Source organism: Ammospiza nelsoni, chromosome Z (assembly GCF_027579445.1).
Source record: "Ammospiza nelsoni isolate bAmmNel1 chromosome Z, bAmmNel1.pri, whole genome shotgun sequence".
Classification (NCBI taxonomy): Eukaryota; Metazoa; Chordata; class Aves; order Passeriformes; family Passerellidae; genus Ammospiza; species Ammospiza nelsoni.
The window spans coordinates 73,043,133-73,061,320 of record NC_080669.1 but is presented as its reverse complement, the minus strand read 5'-3'; the positions used below and the strand labels follow the sequence as shown (position 1 = coordinate 73,061,320).

Sequence of the window (18,188 nt, the reverse complement as noted above, 5' to 3'; positions counted from 1 at the left end):
TACTATCCAAGCTGTCTACGTTCTATAGTTCTTAAAAGTTGATCCCCATAGTTCCTAATTTTTTTCAATTTTCATCTTTTGCAGAAAGAAAAACAACAGAGCTTTAAATTGAACCTAACAACATATCTAACCTAACCTAACCTAACCTCATCTAATCCAACCTAATGCTAACCTAACCCAACCTAACCTAACAGCTAACCTGAGCAAATATCTACACTATCATGTTTCCTAGCTACGGCACAGCTCCTCTTCAACCTCGGGGGATGGCTGAAGCTCTGCCTAAAGATGACACATCCCCTTTTCCCTCCTCTTGGCTGGCGGGGCATCAGGGCCTCCTCAGGCGCAGGTGTCTCCTCTCCAGTCTTCCTGCACTTGCTTGGCTGAGATGATCAGAGCAGCCAGGCTGGAGGCAGGATCGCCTGAGGTCACGAAGGGATGCTGCCCAGAGGAAAAAGAACAAAGAAAGGAACTCTTACTTTCCAGGATCACTTGAGCCTGCGGGCTCAAGCAGGATTCCCTGGCTACCAGCAAGACACACAAAGAGCACTGAGGGCAGCATGTCCCCCTGCGCCTTCCTGTCCTGGCAGCTTTCTGTGCCACGTGGCCCACACTCCTCCTCCTCCTCATCCCTTCATGCAGGTGTCCTCAGCTGCCAGGGCTTTTTGCCCCTTTGCTTTTTCTTACCTGTAGGAGCTCCTGGGCAGACCAGCGCCTGTCCTCATCTGCCTGCAGGCAGCAGCGGAGGAAGTCGCGCAGGAGAGCCGAGTGGTGCCTGGGGTTCTGCAGTTTTGGGGGCCCGTTCCTTTCTAGCAGTTCAAAAACCTACAGCACATGGATGCAAGAGGACACTCCACCTGCTCCTTTGCTAGCCACACACAGCTCTCTCCACACAGAGCCCTCTTGCTAAGCTGCACCTTACCCGGAGACGGGCTTCCCGCTGGTAAGGAGCTTCCCCTTCCACCATTTCCAGCCCCATGATCCCCAGGGACCAGATGTCCACTTTGGGGCCGTAGGCTTCTCCTCTCACCACCTCCGGTGCCATCCAGCTGGGAGTGCCGACGCTGGAGCTGCGCTTGCTGTGCTCAGGGCTGAGCTGAGCACAGAGGCCAAAGTCACCTGAGGACAAAAACAAAGCCTGTCAAAGCCAGCTACCACTGGCAAAGCAGCCAAAACCATTGCCCTGACCAGGCCATGCTGAATCTAACTGAAAAAGCAGCTGAGCTCTCCTTCCACGTGCCTGGAGCCAGGCAAATAAGGCATCGGCCGCTTCAAAAACACCCTGACGATTCACGCACTGGCCAAGCCGCGCTTCTGCCCCACTGGCCGTCACCAAAATGCAAGCACACGGCATATGCTGGACATGCTGCAGCCCAGCAGGGATACCCACCCAACTTGACGGATCCGTCCGTGCCCACCAGGACGTTGCAACTTTTGATGTCTCTGTGGATGACTTGGCGGGAATGAAGGAAATGCAGTCCTTGCAGGCACTGAGAGAGAAAAAGGAGGGAGGGAAAGTTAACCTGCAGGATCTGATTTCATCCCACCCGCAAGGAAAGAGCTCAAGGGGATTGGCGGCTTTCGCAGGGAATTGTGAGCGAGGGCAAAACATCACGCTGCTGTCACCATGAAGAGCTTGCTGCTTCAACACTCTTGGAAGTTTTTTCTAGATTTCCAAGCAAAGGCGTCTGGGCTCCCAAAAGTTCCACCGGCCTTGGGTAGGAAGCGCGCCACCTTTGGCTGGGAGGCGGCACGGCAAAGAATTTCGGGGAAGCCTAGTGGCAGCAGAAGAGGAAGCTGCTGGTGACAGCAGCACCTTCGAGCTGTTCCACAATGCATCGCCATGCAGGCTGCAATGGTAGCCTTTGAAGCTGAGGACAGCTCTTTGCCCTTAGCTTGAAATTCTGCCACCCGCATGCTGCCTTCCAGTGGCAAGCAATGTAGGACAGACAGACAGGCTCCAGGCAAACATTCCCAGGCAAAGCTGAGAAGAGGAAGAAAGAGAAATTGAGCCAGTGAGCGAGCACCAAGGCCAGAGGACAGACAGGATGGAAGAGTGCAAGAACAGAGCCTGAGGAGTGCGAGGGCACCGGCAGGCAGTACACTTCCCATGCTCTTTCTTCTCCTGTGTGGCATGACAGCAGCAGCAGCAGCAGCAGCAGCAAAAGAAAGGTGAGAGCAAGAAATCTCGGCTCTCCTTAAGCTCCAGCTGACAAGCAGCATCCGGGCAGTCTTGGGCAAGCACAAGCGGGATCCCTCACCTCCCGACAGACAGCGCCTATCTGTCCTTCCTCCAGGTACACTGCCCTCAGCACATCAAACAAGGTGCCGCCGTCCATGAACTCCATGGCCAGCCAGAGCTCCGCATCCACCAGGTAGCTGAAAGAAGAAAACCACGGCATGGAGCAACAGAATGGGCATAGCCTCAGTCACCCCAGGGCCTGAGACAGGTTTTTGCAGCTGCTCTCCAAGCTACGGGTGCCACAAGAGACTGTTGAACACCAGCTCCACCTCCTCCCACGCTCTGGAGACATGCAGAGAAATCATCCCCAGCTCTGTTCTCTGCCAGCGACCAAAGGGCATCGTCTCTTTGCGCTTGCACCAGCTAAAGCTACATTGACACCAGAATATGCCAACCTGTCTAAGTAGGTAACGATATTGGGACTCCTGTTGTCCCTCATGGCCAGGATTTCATTGGCAGCCAGCTCCTCGGACATCTCCTCCTCGAGTGACATGATCTTGATTGCCACCTGCAATGACATTGGCCACCGGTACCTTGAGAAGACGCACCCCGCTCGAGATCACAAGGAGCACGGAGCGAGTGCTGGTGCAATGAGGCAGCACGCTGGGCCAAAGTGCCTTGTCACTAGACAGCAGAGCTTAGCAGAAGCACCAAAAGCCATCCCAAATGCATTCTGCCCCCTGAGCCTAGACTGTATTTCAGAGGAACAGCCCCTGCTGCAGACATGGAGCTGCCACCCAAACCTCCAAGCACAGCTCACAGCAGCGGGCAAAGCGCTCCAGAGCTGCAAAATGGCATGGGGCTCTTGGCACTTTACCTGTTGTCCGCTGCTGGTGTCAAGGGCTTTATAAACAGCTCCAAACCCTCTAGAAAGACAAAAGCAGCAGAAAGAGACCTTTATCCCTCTGGCAGTGAAAGCAAGCCCAGGCAGCAGATCTCCCCAGGCTGCCTGGACGCCTTCCTTAGAAAAAATGCCTGGCTGCAGCATCTCTTCGGCCAACAGCATGTTAGCCCGTGAGCCCTCTGCCATGCGGGGCAGGCTGTCCAAGGGAACACTAAGGTGCAGCATGAAGACCAAGGGCCGCTGGAAATCTCCAAGGCGCACACCCTGCCAGGTCATTTCAGAACCTAAGGGGAACTCTCTCCTTGTGCGGGTGTGCATGCATGTGTGTGTCAAAAAAGGGAGAACAATTTGAGTCAGAAGACTGTCCTTGACAATCTGACCTTTCTTGGATGGCAAGGTGCTCTTTCAGGCCACAAAGCTGCAGGGCCAGGGCTTCTCCCAGCTCCTGCTCCTCACTGCTGCAAGCAAGACACTGCCAGCATCAACTTGTCTTTGATGAGGCCTTTGCATTGCTCTGACCGAGCAGTCCAGGCAGGCGACACGAGGTCAAGCCGGAGCCTGACCATGATTGGAGCTTGCCTGACTTCACGCTTGATATTGCACCAGCCAAAGACCTGGCCCACACTTTTGTAAAATGAGCTGACGTCACGCTTACCCTCGCCCGAGTTCCTCAAATGCCGTGTATTTGCCCGTTGGCCGGCCCGGACTCACGATGCTCCCTGAAAGACAAAAGCAGTGCAGGGCGCTCACTCGCACACAGAGACGCTGCTGCCCAGAGCGTCCCAAAGGCAGCCCCACTGCCCGCAGCTCTGGGCCCTTTGCGGTCCCGCGGCTTCCAGCTGCTGAGACCAGCAAGTGGGAGGGCCATCTTCTCCACCTTTCATCAGGTGGCCTTTCCAAGAAGGCCTTGATTTCTTTCAAGAGCAGCATCTCACGCGATAAGCCAAAATGATGAGCCCTTAAGAAGGGGGCCCTAAGAGGTAAGCAAGGGCCTTTGCTGCCTCCGCAGTCACACCCACCATCACTGGCAGGTCCACTGCCAGGGGCACAAAGTGTCTGGGCCGGAGGAGGAGTAAGAACCAGAGCCAGAAAACACCTGGGGCCAGACAGCTCCCTGGGCAATAGTCACTTGCTACGTGCCAGCCTTCTGCTCAAGCAGAAACAATCTCTGCTTTTGTCTTTGGCCCAGAAGGCAGCCCAGGCAGGGCCAAGCCAGGCCCAGCCGCCCTCACAGGCAGCAGGGACTCCCTGAGCGCTGCCGCGCTTCCTCAGAGCAGTACAACACCTTCTGCAGAGAGGCCTAAGTGCCTCTGAGACTGAGGGCCAGCATCTGGCGCAGCCTACACCCAGACACTCGCACAAGACCCTGCTCTGGCAGACAAGAAATGCACCAGACGGACGTACTCAGTGTCTTCAGGCCCTGCTCCTCCCTCATCTCGGGCTGCTGGGCTGCGCTGCTGCAGGAAGTGCCGGCAGCGGGGCTTGAGCTGGCTGCTGCAGGCCATGCTGGTCCGGCGGCACCAGGTTGAATGGCAGAGCCTGTCTTGCGCTGGGACAAGAAAGGATTGCCCGTCAGAAGGGTGGCTGGCACTCATGCCCCCCCCTAAGCGCACAGCAAAAGCAAGGCCTTGGGAAGGTGCTGCCAGCCACGGCCAGGCCTCTCCAGCTGGAGCAGTTCCCATGTCCCCTTCTCAAAGGCACCTTCGGGAGAAGCCCAAAGGCTACTTGGATCCAGCCCCTCCCGACCACCTCCACGCTCCACGTGTTCAGCTTTTCTGCAAGACACTGGCAACAAGGTATCGATGGGGCTGCCAAATCCACAAAGAGATCAGAGCAGGGCCCCAGAGCCTCGCTGCTTTCCTCCTCCTGTCTTTTCCTGGGCCGGAATGAAATCAGCCCGGAGTTGGCAGGCAACAGTCTGCTCAGAAGCCCGCAGCGTGTCCCTTCTCTGATCTGTTTCACGGATTTCCCTTCTCTATGGCAGCCTTTAGAGAGCGGCCCTTGGGAGCCGCCTTCCAGCCCTGCCCAGACCCACCCGCCCTTTTACAATGCAGGGCTGCCGAGGATTCTCCTCTCCAAACTCTGCTCTGACCGGCTGGAAGTGAAGCACAGCCTGAAGCTAATTAGTCCACGGAGACAGCAGGTCCCTTCCAGGGGCCAGTGTCTGCCAGGTACCCTGCAAGGCTGTCAACTGCGTATTTGGGCCGCGCTGTCCGCTGACCACAGGCAGCCTGCACTGACAACGGGCACAAGGGGCTGACTCCTGCACTGAGAGTCACTCAATGCTGCCTCCTGTCTGATCCCAAGAGACACTCTGGCGCCCTCTCAGCATCCCAGCTTCAATGTCAAACTTCAGAACCCATTGGCCAGGGCTCCCCAGCTTGCCTGAAGCCGCACTACGTCACAGCAGGCACACGGCTGCCAGCATCTTCAGCCACGAGCAACAAGGGCTGCTCCAAAACGGGTAGCCTGGCCGTGCGCCAAAGGCAGTGCCAAGCTCAGCTGTCACTTACTGGCTCTGCAAGTTCAGGCTGTGAAGGGACAGCGGCTGAAGGCTTCATCTTCCTTTGCTCCTCTTCATCCTCTTCCTCAATGACAGAGGCAGCCAGAGGAGCTGCTGACCCTGCTGTTGTGCCCTGCAGGCAGACAGAAGTGAGAGAGATGGGCAAAAGCCAGTGCCTTAGGAGCTGCTTTCTATTGAGCTGGGAAAGCACCCAGAAGAAGGGCAAATCATAGACTTTGATACAAGTGGGCCTCTGAGTCACGCAAAGCCGAGGAAGCTGGCTGAACGAGCTGCTACTCCATCTTGCTGTGCATTTGAGCTTCCCTGCTGCCTAGAAGCAGCAAGATGCCTTGGAGCTGTCCCTTTTGCCTTTCATCTCTTGAAAGGCTTTTCACTGGAAAATCAGCAAACAGCCAGTGCTCCCTTTGCTACTGCTGATGCCACCGGGCAGCTGGCCTTTCCTTCAGCCTCCCACGCCGGCACTCCACACTCGGCTGCAACAGGCCAAGCTGGCAGAATTGCTGCACAATTCTCACACGCCAGCAACGTCTCAGCTTCCTTTGCCACTCACCAAAGGACAGGCTTGTCTCCATCCGCGTGTCAGGTGACCTGCAGCCAGCAAGGCAAAAGGAAGCAGAGGCCCTTAGAAAAGTGCCTGTGCTGGCCACTCCCACAGCACAAGGCAGTCCCAACACAGAGCATTTCCCTTTCCCAACATGCCTCCAGGAGCAACAGCTCTTTCCCACAGCAAGCAAGAGAACAAGAAGGACGCTAGAGGAGCCTCTGGCTACATTTGGGCCTCTTTTGCCAAGAGAGAAATAGGAAGACGGTGCTGGAAATGCCCGCTGCTCTTCAAAACTTTGAGCTTCTCTTGTGCCTAACAGCTCAAGCTACATTTCCCGCTTCCCTTTCCTGCATTTTCCATATACATTCTTTTAAATTGCACGCCCTAATTCCCATCCCTTGGCTGAAGATGATAGCCCAGCAAAGCTTCCACAAAGGGTCCCTTCCCTGTGGCAGCTCCCTGCTGAAGCAGCCCAGGAACAGCTGCTGGGCTCAGCAGCAAACCCTCCCTGCACTGGAGTTTGTGCTGCATGGCCAAGGCAATCGCAGTCTTGGCACAGCATCAAAGGCTCAAGTCATGCAGCCAAGGCCTCTAAGGGGTAGAATATGGAGCAAAAGGTGCTTTCCTTCACTCCTGGAGAGAACCACTGAGTTGGTAGAAATACTTCTGAGGATCTGCCCTCAGAGTCTGCAATTTGCAGCTTGTCTTGCTTGAAGCAGCAAGCTGAGGAAATGACAGACTCCGCTGCCGCGCACTCTCCCGGGGAGGGAAGGCAACCGCTGCAGGTTGCATGGCAAATAGTCTGCACGCGCTACCCAGTACAGATGCCCCCTTTGTAGCTGATGCTGCTGGCAGGACATTGACCAAAGCGGTGGCACCTTCACGGCCATTCTGTTCCCAAAGAAACTGGGCCACTGCTGCGGCATAAAGAGCAGAGCCAAGCAAAAGTCGGGCAATGCCAGCCCCAGGAGAAACCTTTACTTACGAGTCAGCTGGGTCAGGTAGTAGCCAGAATAGACAACAGAAAAGATGGTGCAAACGGCGGCACAGACTTGCCCAATCATTTTGGCAGTGCTGTGCGCGTTTGCACGCTGAGTGCCAGCCAAGGGAAAGCCAAGACTCCTCTCGGGGTGCAGGCCGTCTGCTGAGAGCTCCTTGAGCACAAGGATCCTCCTGCAGGGAGCCAGCGGAAGAGCTGCTCTGGACGACCAGGCCTGGCGCGCACCGGGACAACGCTGTGCTGACAGCACTGTGACGTGGCACCTCTGGCTTGACCTCACAATGGCAGCTGCTCTGTGGCTTTCTTGTGCCCAGCAAGACAACCTTGTGTACAGCTGATGCAAAAGAAAAGCCTGGGAAATTCTCCTCACTCACAAAGGCAGTGCTCAAGGCATGCCAGGGGAACTCAGAAAATGCGCCAATCCAAGCGGCATCCAAGCAATGCAAGCAAACATGACTCTTGGTCCCAAAAGCTTTGACTGAAAGCAAGTCTGCTTCTTCTAGGTGGCATCCTAGCTGGTTTGGAAAAGCCTAACTTCTTCAGTGACATTTAGATGGCAAACGAAGCAAAGATAATAAATTTCCAGGACTATTGTAGGCTGCAGTTGCTCCTTGAGCACGCGGGTGCATGCTGACCTATGGAGGGGCTTGACAGCTGGCCTGCAAGCAAAGCCGAGTTCATGGAAGAAATAGCAGTTGATGGTTTTTGAGTGTATCCATAGCAAGGAAGAAGACAAGGCCGTCAGCATGGAAACCCATTAGAAGAGATTCAGGAAAAGTTGCGTATGCTAGACTAGGTGCTGAAGTAGATGTGCATACGTGCCTTATAAATTTCTGTAAAACTTTTGCCAGTTGTATTGACGTTAATTGCTTTGCACCAATGGATAGAAGAAGTTATTGTGATGTAGTTAGTGACTTGAGATCACGCTTTGTTAAGAGTGTATAAGCTGGAGAACATGCAGAATAAAACAAACAAACCTTTTTCTTCTTGGACCCTTGATCACGTGTGTATGCCACGTCCGGCCTAACGGTGACGCTTGCCCCATCTCTGGGTCAAGAAACAAGTCTTGTCTGACTGGTAACTTTTCAACAAGCTGAGAAAGAAATTAGTAGCTGGACATGCAGATTTCTGAAGAGAGGAAAGAAAAGTGTTGACAAGAATAAACCTAAGTTTTAAATGCCTGAAGCACTCAAAAATAACATGTTTTGGGATAGTGTACCATATGTTAGACAGAGTTAAAACAAACGACAACTCATTAGTATCTGGACTTCATTGCCCACTCTGCTTAGAGATGTTGCTTGAAGGCACTTGGTGTCAAGGATCCAGTTCCTGTAGATCACTGTCGACGTAGATCAAAATCCTCCCAACAAATCAGTGTCAAAACCAGCAAGAGTGAGACTTTTGTCCTTGGCAGTAGCTTCCAGGTGCTCCTGGAAGTCACCAGGCCTTGACACAAAGATGTGTATTCAACGGAGGGAGAGAAGCATCATGCTTAGCTCTAAATGTGACCTTTGCTAGCAGATCCTACTAGCAGGCAATAAATTACATTTGTTCTGCACTTAGCCAGAGCCAAGATTGGAATCAAAGTCTAGATCACAGGAGAAGATCACACGAGCCTCAGCTTTTCCAGAAGAGGAAAAATACAAAGGATAGTAAATTTGCGTTGGGTTTACAGGCTATTTTTGCAGATCGATAGACAAGGGATGAAGCTTAAAAGATGAGAGCAAAGGAAAATCAACAGATATGCTGAAAGTGAGTGAAGAGTAAGGGGACCTCAAATTAACTGAAAAGCTGCACAGAAAGCTTCTCTACTTTGTGCACTTGCCTCAAGTTTTCAATGGCAAAATCTAGGAGTACTTCAAACTTATTTTTATTAATTCTAGAAGAAAGACAATCAAAACGGTGTACTTCTGCTTACAGTATCAAGTAAAGCACAGGAAGCCATTAGAGTAAGAAAAATTGTGTTCAGACGGCTGAGGCAGCCTTAGGGGTAGGAGGAATGGGGAGGCGTGGAAATCAGGCCTGTGGGCAACATTCAAGGAGCATCCAGTCCCTGAGCAGTCCTTCACAGTGGGTATGCCAGCAGATGGAGGCGAAATGGAGCCACAGCTGGGTGGGAAAAGGGCCGGGGTGGGGAGCCGTGCTCAGCAGGGGCTCCTGCATCAAATTGCTCAATGACAGGTGTGCTATGCTGTGTGCATGTTTCCAACACCTGGCAACAGCAGGCTGGCCCAGAGGTGGGAAAAGGCCAAGGAGGCAGCAGAGTGGGAATGGGGCTCTGCAGGAGGCCCTGGTGGTTGCACACCCCTGTAGGGGATGAGGCTGGCCCAGAGGGTCCCTGGGGGTCTGGGGTGAAAAGCGGGGAAAAGAGAAGCAGGGAGGAAATGCCAGATGCTGCCGCTGTGAGAATGCCATTCCATCCCACAGGTGACATAGTGAGAGGAGGGTGGCAACAAAATGGTGATTGCTGCTGATCAGCCTGACATCTGCTCAAGACAAGAGGCCCAGAAAGGACTGCACATCTGCCTCCTAGTGCTGTCCTGAATGGCAGCTCATTACCTGGTGTTCATTACCTGTAGGTCTCTCAGCTTCCCACAGGCATGCCACACTTCAGGTAAGCAAAGCTGCTTACCTCACTATGTTCTTTGGGCCTCTGAAAGGGACTGTCCACTTAGCTACAGCCTGGCAAGGAAGGGAGTCTTACAACACTCTGGATATTTTCGACTTTTATTGACACTCGGGCTGAAACAAAGTATCCCCTCGCTGCTTCTTCATCTTCATCATTCTGTCCTGCAGGTGGCCTGCTCAGGCTGACAGCTTGGAGCGCCTGCAGGCTCCAGTTCTGCTGCAGCCCAGCTTTTCCTCTCACTGCTTAATTCTTATTATGACAATTCTTTCATTTCTACTTCAAAGCTTCCCTAAATTAACAACACTCTATCCTAAGCTAAACAATCCTCTACTATCCAAGCTGTCTACATTCTATAGTTCTTAAAAGTTGATCCCCATAGTTCCTAATTTTTTTCAATTTTCATCTTTTGCAGAAAGAAAAACAACAGAGCTTTAAATTGAACCTAACAACATATCTAACCTAACCTAACCTAACCTCATCTAATCCAACCTAATGCTAACCTAACCTAACAGCTAACCTAACAGCTAACCTAACAGCTAACCTAACAGCTAAACTGAGCAAATATCTACACTATCATGTTTCCTAGCTACGGCACAGCTCCTCTTCAACCTCGGGGGATGGCTGAAGCTCTGCCTAAAGATGACACATCCCCTTTTCCCTCCTCTTGGCTGGCGGGGCATCAGGGCCTCCTCAGGCGCAGGTGTCTCCTCTCCAGTCTTCCTGCACTTGCTTGGCTGAGATGATCAGAGCAGCCAGGCTGGAGGCAGGATCGCCTGAGGTCACGAAGGGATGCTGCCCAGAGGAAAAAGAACAAAGAAAGGAACTCTTACTTTCCAGGATCACTTGAGCCTGCGGGCTCAAGCAGGATTCCCTGGCTACCAGCAAGACACACAAAGAGCACTGAGGGCAGCATGTCCCCCTGCGCCTTCCTGTCCTGGCAGCTTTCTGTGCCACGTGGCCCACACTCCTCCTCCTCCTCATCCCTTCATGCAGGTGTCCTCAGCTGCCAGGGCTTTTTGCCCCTTTGCTTTTTCTTACCTGTAGGAGCTCCTGGGCAGACCAGCGCCTGTCCTCATCTGCCTGCAGGCAGCAGCGGAGGAAGTCGCGCAGGAGAGCCGAGTGGTGCCTGGGGTTCTGCAGTTTTGGGGGCCCGTTCCTTTCTAGCAGTTCAAAAACCTACAGCACATGGATGCAAGAGGACACTCCACCTGCTCCTTTGCTAGCCACACACAGCTCTCTCCACACAGAGCCCTCTTGCTAAGCTGCACCTTACCCGGAGACGGGCTTCCCGCTGGTAAGGAGCTTCCCCTTCCACCATTTCCAGCCCCATGATCCCCAGGGACCAGATGTCCACTTTGGGGCCGTAGGCTTCTCCTCTCACCACCTCCGGTGCCATCCAGCTGGGAGTGCCGACGCTGGAGCTGCGCTTGCTGTGCTCAGGGCTGAGCTGAGCACAGAGGCCAAAGTCACCTGAGGACAAAAACAAAGCCTGTCAAAGCCAGCTACCACTGGCAAAGCAGCCAAAACCATTGCCCTGACCAGGCCATGCTGAATCTAACTGAAAAAGCAGCTGAGCTCTCCTTCCACGTGCCTGGAGCCAGGCAAATAAGGCATCGGCCGCTTCAAAAACACCCTGACGATTCACGCACTGGCCAAGCCGCGCTTCTGCCCCACTGGCCGTCACCAAAATGCAAGCACACGGCATATGCTGGACATGCTGCAGCCCAGCAGGGATACCCACCCAACTTGACGGATCCGTCCGTGCCCACCAGGACGTTGCAACTTTTGATGTCTCTGTGGATGACTTGGCGGGAATGAAGGAAATGCAGTCCTTGCAGGCACTGAGAGAGAAAAAGGAGGGAGGGAAAGTTAACCTGCAGGATCTGATTTCATCCCACCCGCAAGGAAAGAGCTCAAGGGGATTGGCGGCTTTCGCAGGGAATTGTGAGCGAGGGCAAAACATCACGCTGCTGTCACCATGAAGAGCTTGCTGCTTCAACACTCTTGGAAGTTTTTTCTAGATTTCCAAGCAAAGGCATCTGGGCTCCCAAAACTTCCACCGGCCTTGGGTAGGAAGCGCGCCACCTTTGGCTGGGAGGCGGCACGGCAAAGAATTTTGGGGAAGCCTAGTGGCAGCAGAAGAGGAAGCTGCTGGTGACAGCAGCACCTTCGAGCTGTTCCACAATGCATCGCCATGCAGGCTGCAATGGTAGCCTTTGAAGCTGAGGACAGCTCTTTGCCCTTAGCTTGAAATTCTGCCACCCGCATGCTGCCTTCCAGTGGCAAGCAATGTAGGACAGACAGACAGGCTCCAGGCAAACATTCCCAGGCAAAGCTGAGAAGAGGAAGAAAGAGAAATTGAGCCAGTGAGCGAGCACCAAGGCCAGAGGACAGACAGGATGGAAGAGTGCAAGAACAGAGCCTGAGGAGTGCGAGGGCACCGGCAGGCAGTACACTTCCCATGCTCTTTCTTCTCCTGTGTGGCGTGACAGCAGCAGCAGCAGCAGCAGCAGCAGCAAAAGAAAGGTGAGAGCAAGAAATCTCGGCTCTCCTTAAGCTCCAGCTGACAAGCAGCATCCGGGCAGTCTTGGGCAAGCACAAGCGGGATCCCTCACCTCCCGACAGACAGCGCCTATCTGTCCTTCCTCCAGGTACACTGCCCTCAGCACATCAAACAAGGTGCCGCCGTCCATGAACTCCATGGCCAGCCAGAGCTCCGCATCCACCAGGTAGCTGAAAGAAGAAAACCACGGCATGGAGCAACAGAATGGGCATAGCCTCAGTCACCCCAGGGCCTGAGACAGGTTTTTGCAGCTGCTCTCCAAGCTACGGGTGCCACAAGAGACTGTTGAACACCAGCTCCACCTCCTCCCACGCTCTGGAGACATGCAGAGAAATCATCCCCAGCTCTGTTCTCTGCCAGCGACCAAAGGGCATCGTCTCTTTGCGCTTGCACCAGCTAAAGCTACATTGACACCAGAATATGCCAACCTGTCTAAGTAGGTAACGATATTGGGACTCCTGTTGTCCCTCATGGCCAGGATTTCATTGGCAGCCAGCTCCTCGGACATCTCCTCCTCGAGTGACATGATCTTGATTGCCACCTGCAATGACATTGGCCACCGGTACCTTGAGAAGACGCACCCCGCTCGAGATCACAAGGAGCACGGAGCGAGTGCTGGTGCAATGAGGCAGCACGCTGGGCCAAAGTGCCTTGTCACTAGACAGCAGAGCTTAGCAGAAGCACCAAAAGCCATCCCAAATGCATTCTGCCCCCTGAGCCTAGACTGTATTTCAGAGGAACAGCCCCTGCTGCAGACATGGAGCTGCCACCCAAACCTCCAAGCACAGCTCACAGCAGCGGGCAAAGCGCTCCAGAGCTGCAAAATGGCGTGGGGCTCTTGGCACTTTACCTGTTGTCCGCTGCTGGTGTCAAGGGCTTTATAAACAGCTCCAAACCCTCTAGAAAGACAAAAGCAGCAGAAAGAGACCTTTATCCCTCTGGCAGTGAAAGCAAGCCCAGGCAGCAGATCTCCCCAGGCTGCCTGGACGCCTTCCTTAGAAAAAATGCCTGGCTGCAGCATCTCTTCGGCCAACAGCATGTTAGCCCGTGAGCCCTCTGCCATGCGGGGCAGGCTGTCCAAGGGAACACTAAGGTGCAGCATGAAGACCAAGGGCCGCTGGAAATCTCCAAGGCGCACACCCTGCCAGGTCATTTCAGAACCTAAGGGGAACTCTCTCCTTGTGCGGGTGTGCATGCATGTGTGTGTCAAAAAAGGGAGAACAATTTGAGTCAGAAGACTGTCCTTGACAATCTGACCTTTCTTGGATGGCAAGGTGCTCTTTCAGGCCACAAAGCTGCAGGGCCAGGGCTTCTCCCAGCTCCTGCTCCTCACTGCTGCAAGCAAGACACTGCCAGCATCAACTTGTCTTTGATGAGGCCTTTGCATTGCTCTGACCGAGCAGTCCAGGCAGGCGACACGAGGTCAAGCCGGAGCCTGACCATGATTGGAGCTTGCCTGACTTCACGCTTGATATTGCACCAGCCAAAGACCTGGCCCACACTTTTGTAAAATGAGCTGACGTCACGCTTACCCTCGCCCGAGTTCCTCAAATGCCGTGTATTTGCCCGTTGGCCGGCCCGGACTCACGATGCTCCCTGAAAGACAAAAGCAGTGCAGGGCGCTCACTCGCACACAGAGACGCCGCTGCCCAGAGCGTCCCAAAGGCAGCCCCACTGCCCGCAGCTCTGGGCCCTTTGCGGTCCCGCGGCTTCCAGCTGCTGAGACCAGCAAGTGGGAGGGCCATCTTCTCCACCTTTCATCAGGTGGCCTTTCCAAGAAGGCCTTGATTTCTTTCAAGAGCAGCATCTCACGCGATAAGCCAAAATGATGAGCCCTTAAGAAGGGGGCCCTAAGAGGTAAGCAAGGGCCTTTGCTGCCTCCGCAGTCACACCCACCATCACTGGCAGGTCCACTGCCAGGGGCACAAAGTGTCTGGGCCGGAGGAGGAGTAAGAACCAGAGCCAGAAAACACCTGGGGCCAGACAGCTCCCTGGGCAATAGTCACTTGCTACGTGCCAGCCTTCTGCTCAAGCAGAAACAATCTCTGCTTTTGTCTTTGGCCCAGAAGGCAGCCCAGGCAGGGCCAAGCCAGGCCCAGCCGCCCTCACAGGCAGCAGGGACTCCCTGAGCGCTGCCGCGCTTCCTCAGAGCAGTACAACACCTTCTGCAGAGAGGCCTAAGTGCCTCTGAGACTGAGGGCCAGCATCTGGCGCAGCCTACACCCAGACACTCGCACAAGACCCTGCTCTGGCAGACAAGAAATGCACCAGACGGACGTACTCAGTGTCTTCAGGCCCTGCTCCTCCCTCATCTCGGGCTGCTGGGCTGCGCTGCTGCAGGAAGTGCCGGCAGCGGGGCTTGAGCTGGCTGCTGCAGGCCATGCTGGTCCGGCGGCACCAGGTTGAATGGCAGAGCCTGTCTTGCGCTGGGACAAGAAAGGATTGCCCGTCAGAAGGGTGGCTGGCACTCATGCCCCCCCCCTAAGCGCACAGCAAAAGCAAGGCCTTGGGAAGGTGCTGCCAGCCACGGCCAGGCCTCTCCAGCTGGAGCAGTTCCCATGTCCCCTTCTCAAAGGCACCTTCGGGAGAAGCCCAAAGGCTACTTGGATCCAGCCCCTCCCGACCACCTCCACGCTCCACGTGTTCAGCTTTTCTGCAAGACACTGGCAACAAGGTATCGATGGGGCTGCCAAATCCACAAAGAGATCAGAGCAGGGCCCCAGAGCCTCGCTGCTTTCCTCCTCCTGTCTTTTCCTGGGCCGGAATGAAATCAGCCCGGAGTTGGCAGGCAACAGTCTGCTCAGAAGCCCGCAGCGTGTCCCTTCTCTGATCTGTTTCACGGATTTCCCTTCTCTATGGCAGCCTTTAGAGAGCGGCCCTTGGGAGCCGCCTTCCAGCCCTGCCCAGACCCACCCGCCCTTTTACAATGCAGGGCTGCCGAGGATTCTCCTCTCCAAACTCTGCTCTGACCGGCTGGAAGTGAAGCACAGCCTGAAGCTAATTAGTCCACGGAGACAGCAGGTCCCTTCCAGGGGCCAGTGTCTGCCAGGTACCCTGCAAGGCTGTCAACTGCGTATTTGGGCCGCGCTGTCCGCTGACCACAGGCAGCCTGCACTGACAACGGGCACAAGGGGCTGACTCCTGCACTGAGAGTCACTCAATGCTGCCTCCTGTCTGATCCCAAGAGACACTCTGGCGCCCTCTCAGCATCCCAGCTTCAATGTCAAACTTCAGAACCCATTGGCCAGGGCTCCCCAGCTTGCCTGAAGCCGCACTACGTCACAGCAGGCACACAGCTGCCAGCATCTTCAGCCACGAGCAACAAGGGCTGCTCCAAAACGGGTAGCCTGGCCGTGCGCCAAAGGCAGTGCCAAGCTCAGCTGTCACTTACTGGCTCTGCAAGTTCAGGCTGTGAAGGGACAGCGGCTGAAGGCTTCATCTTCCTTTGCTCCTCTTCATCCTCTTCCTCAATGACAGAGGCAGCCAGAGGAGCTGCTGACCCTGCTGTTGTGCCCTGCAGGCAGACAGAAGTGAGAGAGATGGGCAAAAGCCAGTGCCTTAGGAGCTGCTTTCTATTGAGCTGGGAAAGCACCCAGAAGAAGGGCAAATCATAGACTTTGATACAAGTGGGCCTCTGAGTCACGCAAAGCCGAGGAAGCTGGCTGAACGAGCTGCTACTCCATCTTGCTGTGCATTTGAGCTTCCCTGCTGCCTAGAAGCAGCAAGATGCCTTGGAGCTGTCCCTTTTGCCTTTCATCTCTTGAAAGGCTTTTCACTGGAAAATCAGCAAACAGCCAGTGCTCCCTTTGCTACTGCTGATGCCACCGGGCAGCTGGCCTTTCCTTCAGCCTCCCACGCCGGCACTCCACACTCGGCTGCAACAGGCCAAGCTGGCAGAATTGCTGCACAATTCTCACACGCCAGCAACGTCTCAGCTTCCTTTGCCACTCACCAAAGGACAGGCTTGTCTCCATCCGCGTGTCAGGTGACCTGCAGCCAGCAAGGCAAAAGGAACCAGAGGCCCTTAGAAAAGTGCCTGTGCTGGCCACTCCCACAGCACAAGGCAGTCCCAACACAGAGCATTTCCCTTTCCCAACATGCCTCCAGGAGCAACAGCTCTTTCCCACAGCAAGCAAGAGAACAAGAAGGACGCTAGAGGAGCCTCTGGCTACATTTGGGCCTCTTTTGCCAAGAGAGAAATAGGAAGACGGTGCTGGAAATGCCCGCTGCTCTTCAAAACTTTGAGCTTCTCTTGTGCCTAACAGCTCAAGCTACATTTCCCGCTTCCCTTTCCTGCATTTTCCATATACATTCTTTTAAATTGCACGCCCTAATTCCCATCCCTTGGCTGAAGATGATAGCCCAGCAAAGCTTCCACAAAGGGTCCCTTCCCTGTGGCAGCTCCCTGCTGAAGCAGCCCAGGAACAGCTGCTGGGCTCAGCAGCAAACCCTCCCTGCACTGGAGTTTGTGCTGCATGGCCAAGGCAATCGCAGTCTTGGCACAGCATCAAAGGCTCAAGTCATGCAGCCAAGGCCTCTAAGGGGTAGAATATGGAGCAAAAGGTGCTTTCCTTCACTCCTGGAGAGAACCACTGAGTTGGTAGAAATACTTCTGAGGATCTGCCCTCAGAGTCTGCAATTTGCAGCTTGTCTTGCTTGAAGCAGCAAGCTGAGGAAATGACAGACTCCGCTGCCGCGCACTCTCCCGGGGAGGGAAGGCAACCGCTGCAGGTTGCATGGCAAATAGTCTGCACGCGCTACCCAGTACAGATGCCCCCTTTGTAGCTGATGCTGCTGGCAGGACATTGACCAAAGCGGTGGCACCTTCACGGCCATTCTGTTCCCAAAGAAACTGGGCCACTGCTGCGGCATAAAGAGCAGAGCCAAGCAAAAGTCGGGCAATGCCAGCCCCAGGAGAAACCTTTACTTACGAGTCAGCTGGGTCAGGTAGTAGCCAGAATAGACAACAGAAAAGATGGTGCAAACGGCGGCACAGACTTGCCCAATCATTTTGGCAGTGCTGTGCGCATTTGCACGCTGAGTGCCACCCAAGGGAAAGCCAAGACTCCTCTCGGGGTGCAGGCCGTCTGCTGAGAGCTCCTTGAGCACAAGGATCCTCCTGCAGGGAGCCAGCGGAAGAGCTGCTCTGGACGACCAGGCCTGGCGCGCACCGGGACAACGCTGTGCTGACAGCACTGTGACGTGGCACCTCTGGCTTGACCTCACAATGGCAGCTGCTCTGTGGCTTTCTTGTGCCCAGCAAGACAACCTTGTGTACAGCTGATGCAAAAGAAAAGCCTGGGAAATTCTCCTCACTCACAAAGGCAGTGCTCAAGGCATGCCAGGGGAACTCAGAAAATGCACCAATCCAAGCGGCATCCAAGCAATGCAAGCAAACATGACTCTTGGTCCCAAAAGCTTTGACTGAAAGCAAGTCTGCTTCTTCTAGGTGGCATCCTAGCTGGTTTGGAAAAGCCTAACTTCTTCAGTGACATTTAGATGGCAAACGAAGCAAAGATAATAAATTTCCAGGACTATTGTAGGCTGCAGTTGCTCCTTGAGCACGCGGGTGCATGCTGACCTATGGAGGGGCTTGACAGCTGGCCTGCAAGCAAAGCCGAGTTCATGGAAGAAATAGCAGTTGATGGTTTTTGAGTGTATCCATAGCAAGGAAGAAGACAAGGCCGTCAGCATGGAAACCCATTAGAAGAGATTCAGGAAAAGTTGCGTATGCTAGACTAGGTGCTGAAGTAGATGTGCATACGTGCCTTATAAATTTCTGTAAAACTTTTGCCAGTTGTATTGACGTTAATTGCTTTGCACCAATGGATAGAAGAAGTTATTG

At 54.3% G+C, this 18,188-nt stretch overlaps 2 protein-coding genes across 2 annotated transcripts; both read right to left on the bottom strand.

Annotated features, from left to right (window-relative positions):
- Positions 1–336: 336 nt before the first annotated feature.
- On the bottom strand, positions 337–7,215 carry LOC132086717 (serine/threonine-protein kinase PAK 3-like). Its single transcript, XM_059492586.1, has 13 exons — positions 7,137–7,215; positions 6,158–6,195; positions 5,593–5,719; positions 5,522–5,533; positions 4,488–4,622; positions 3,739–3,802; positions 3,057–3,105; positions 2,635–2,747; positions 2,259–2,376; positions 1,388–1,487; positions 920–1,116; positions 685–822; positions 337–438 (listed from the first exon to the last, which is right to left on the bottom strand). The coding sequence occupies exons 1-13, from the start codon at positions 7,213–7,215 to the stop codon at positions 337–339; spliced, it is 1,272 nt and encodes a 423-aa protein (XP_059348569.1).
- Positions 7,216–10,470: 3,255 nt separating this feature from the next.
- LOC132086728 (serine/threonine-protein kinase PAK 3-like) lies at positions 10,471–17,353 on the bottom strand. The gene is made up of 13 exons (XM_059492597.1): positions 17,275–17,353; positions 16,296–16,333; positions 15,731–15,857; positions 15,660–15,671; positions 14,625–14,759; positions 13,876–13,939; positions 13,194–13,242; positions 12,772–12,884; positions 12,396–12,513; positions 11,522–11,621; positions 11,054–11,250; positions 10,819–10,956; positions 10,471–10,572 (listed from the first exon to the last, which is right to left on the bottom strand). Exons 1-13 carry the CDS (start codon positions 17,351–17,353, stop codon positions 10,471–10,473), a joined length of 1,272 nt encoding a protein of 423 aa, XP_059348580.1.
- Positions 17,354–18,188: the final 835 nt, after the last annotated feature.

Coding starts and splice junctions, on each gene's coding strand:
- LOC132086717 (XM_059492586.1), bottom strand. CDS start 7,215: ATGATTGGGCAAGTCTGTGCCGCCGTTTGCACCATCTTTTCTGTTGTC. Junction 3,106..3,738: donor TTTGAGGAACTCGGGCGAGG/GTAAGCGTGACG, acceptor TTGTCTTTCTAG/AGGGTTTGGAGCTGTTTATA. Junction 2,748..3,056: donor ACACCAGCAGCGGACAACAG/GTAAAGTGCCAA, acceptor ATGTCATTGCAG/GTGGCAATCAAGATCATGTC.
- LOC132086728 (XM_059492597.1), bottom strand. CDS start 17,353: ATGATTGGGCAAGTCTGTGCCGCCGTTTGCACCATCTTTTCTGTTGTC. Junction 11,251..11,521: donor GGACGGATCCGTCAAGTTGG/GTGGGTATCCCT, acceptor TTTTGTCCTCAG/GTGACTTTGGCCTCTGTGCT. Junction 10,573..10,818: donor CTGCCCAGGAGCTCCTACAG/GTAAGAAAAAGC, acceptor TCCTCTGGGCAG/CATCCCTTCGTGACCTCAGG.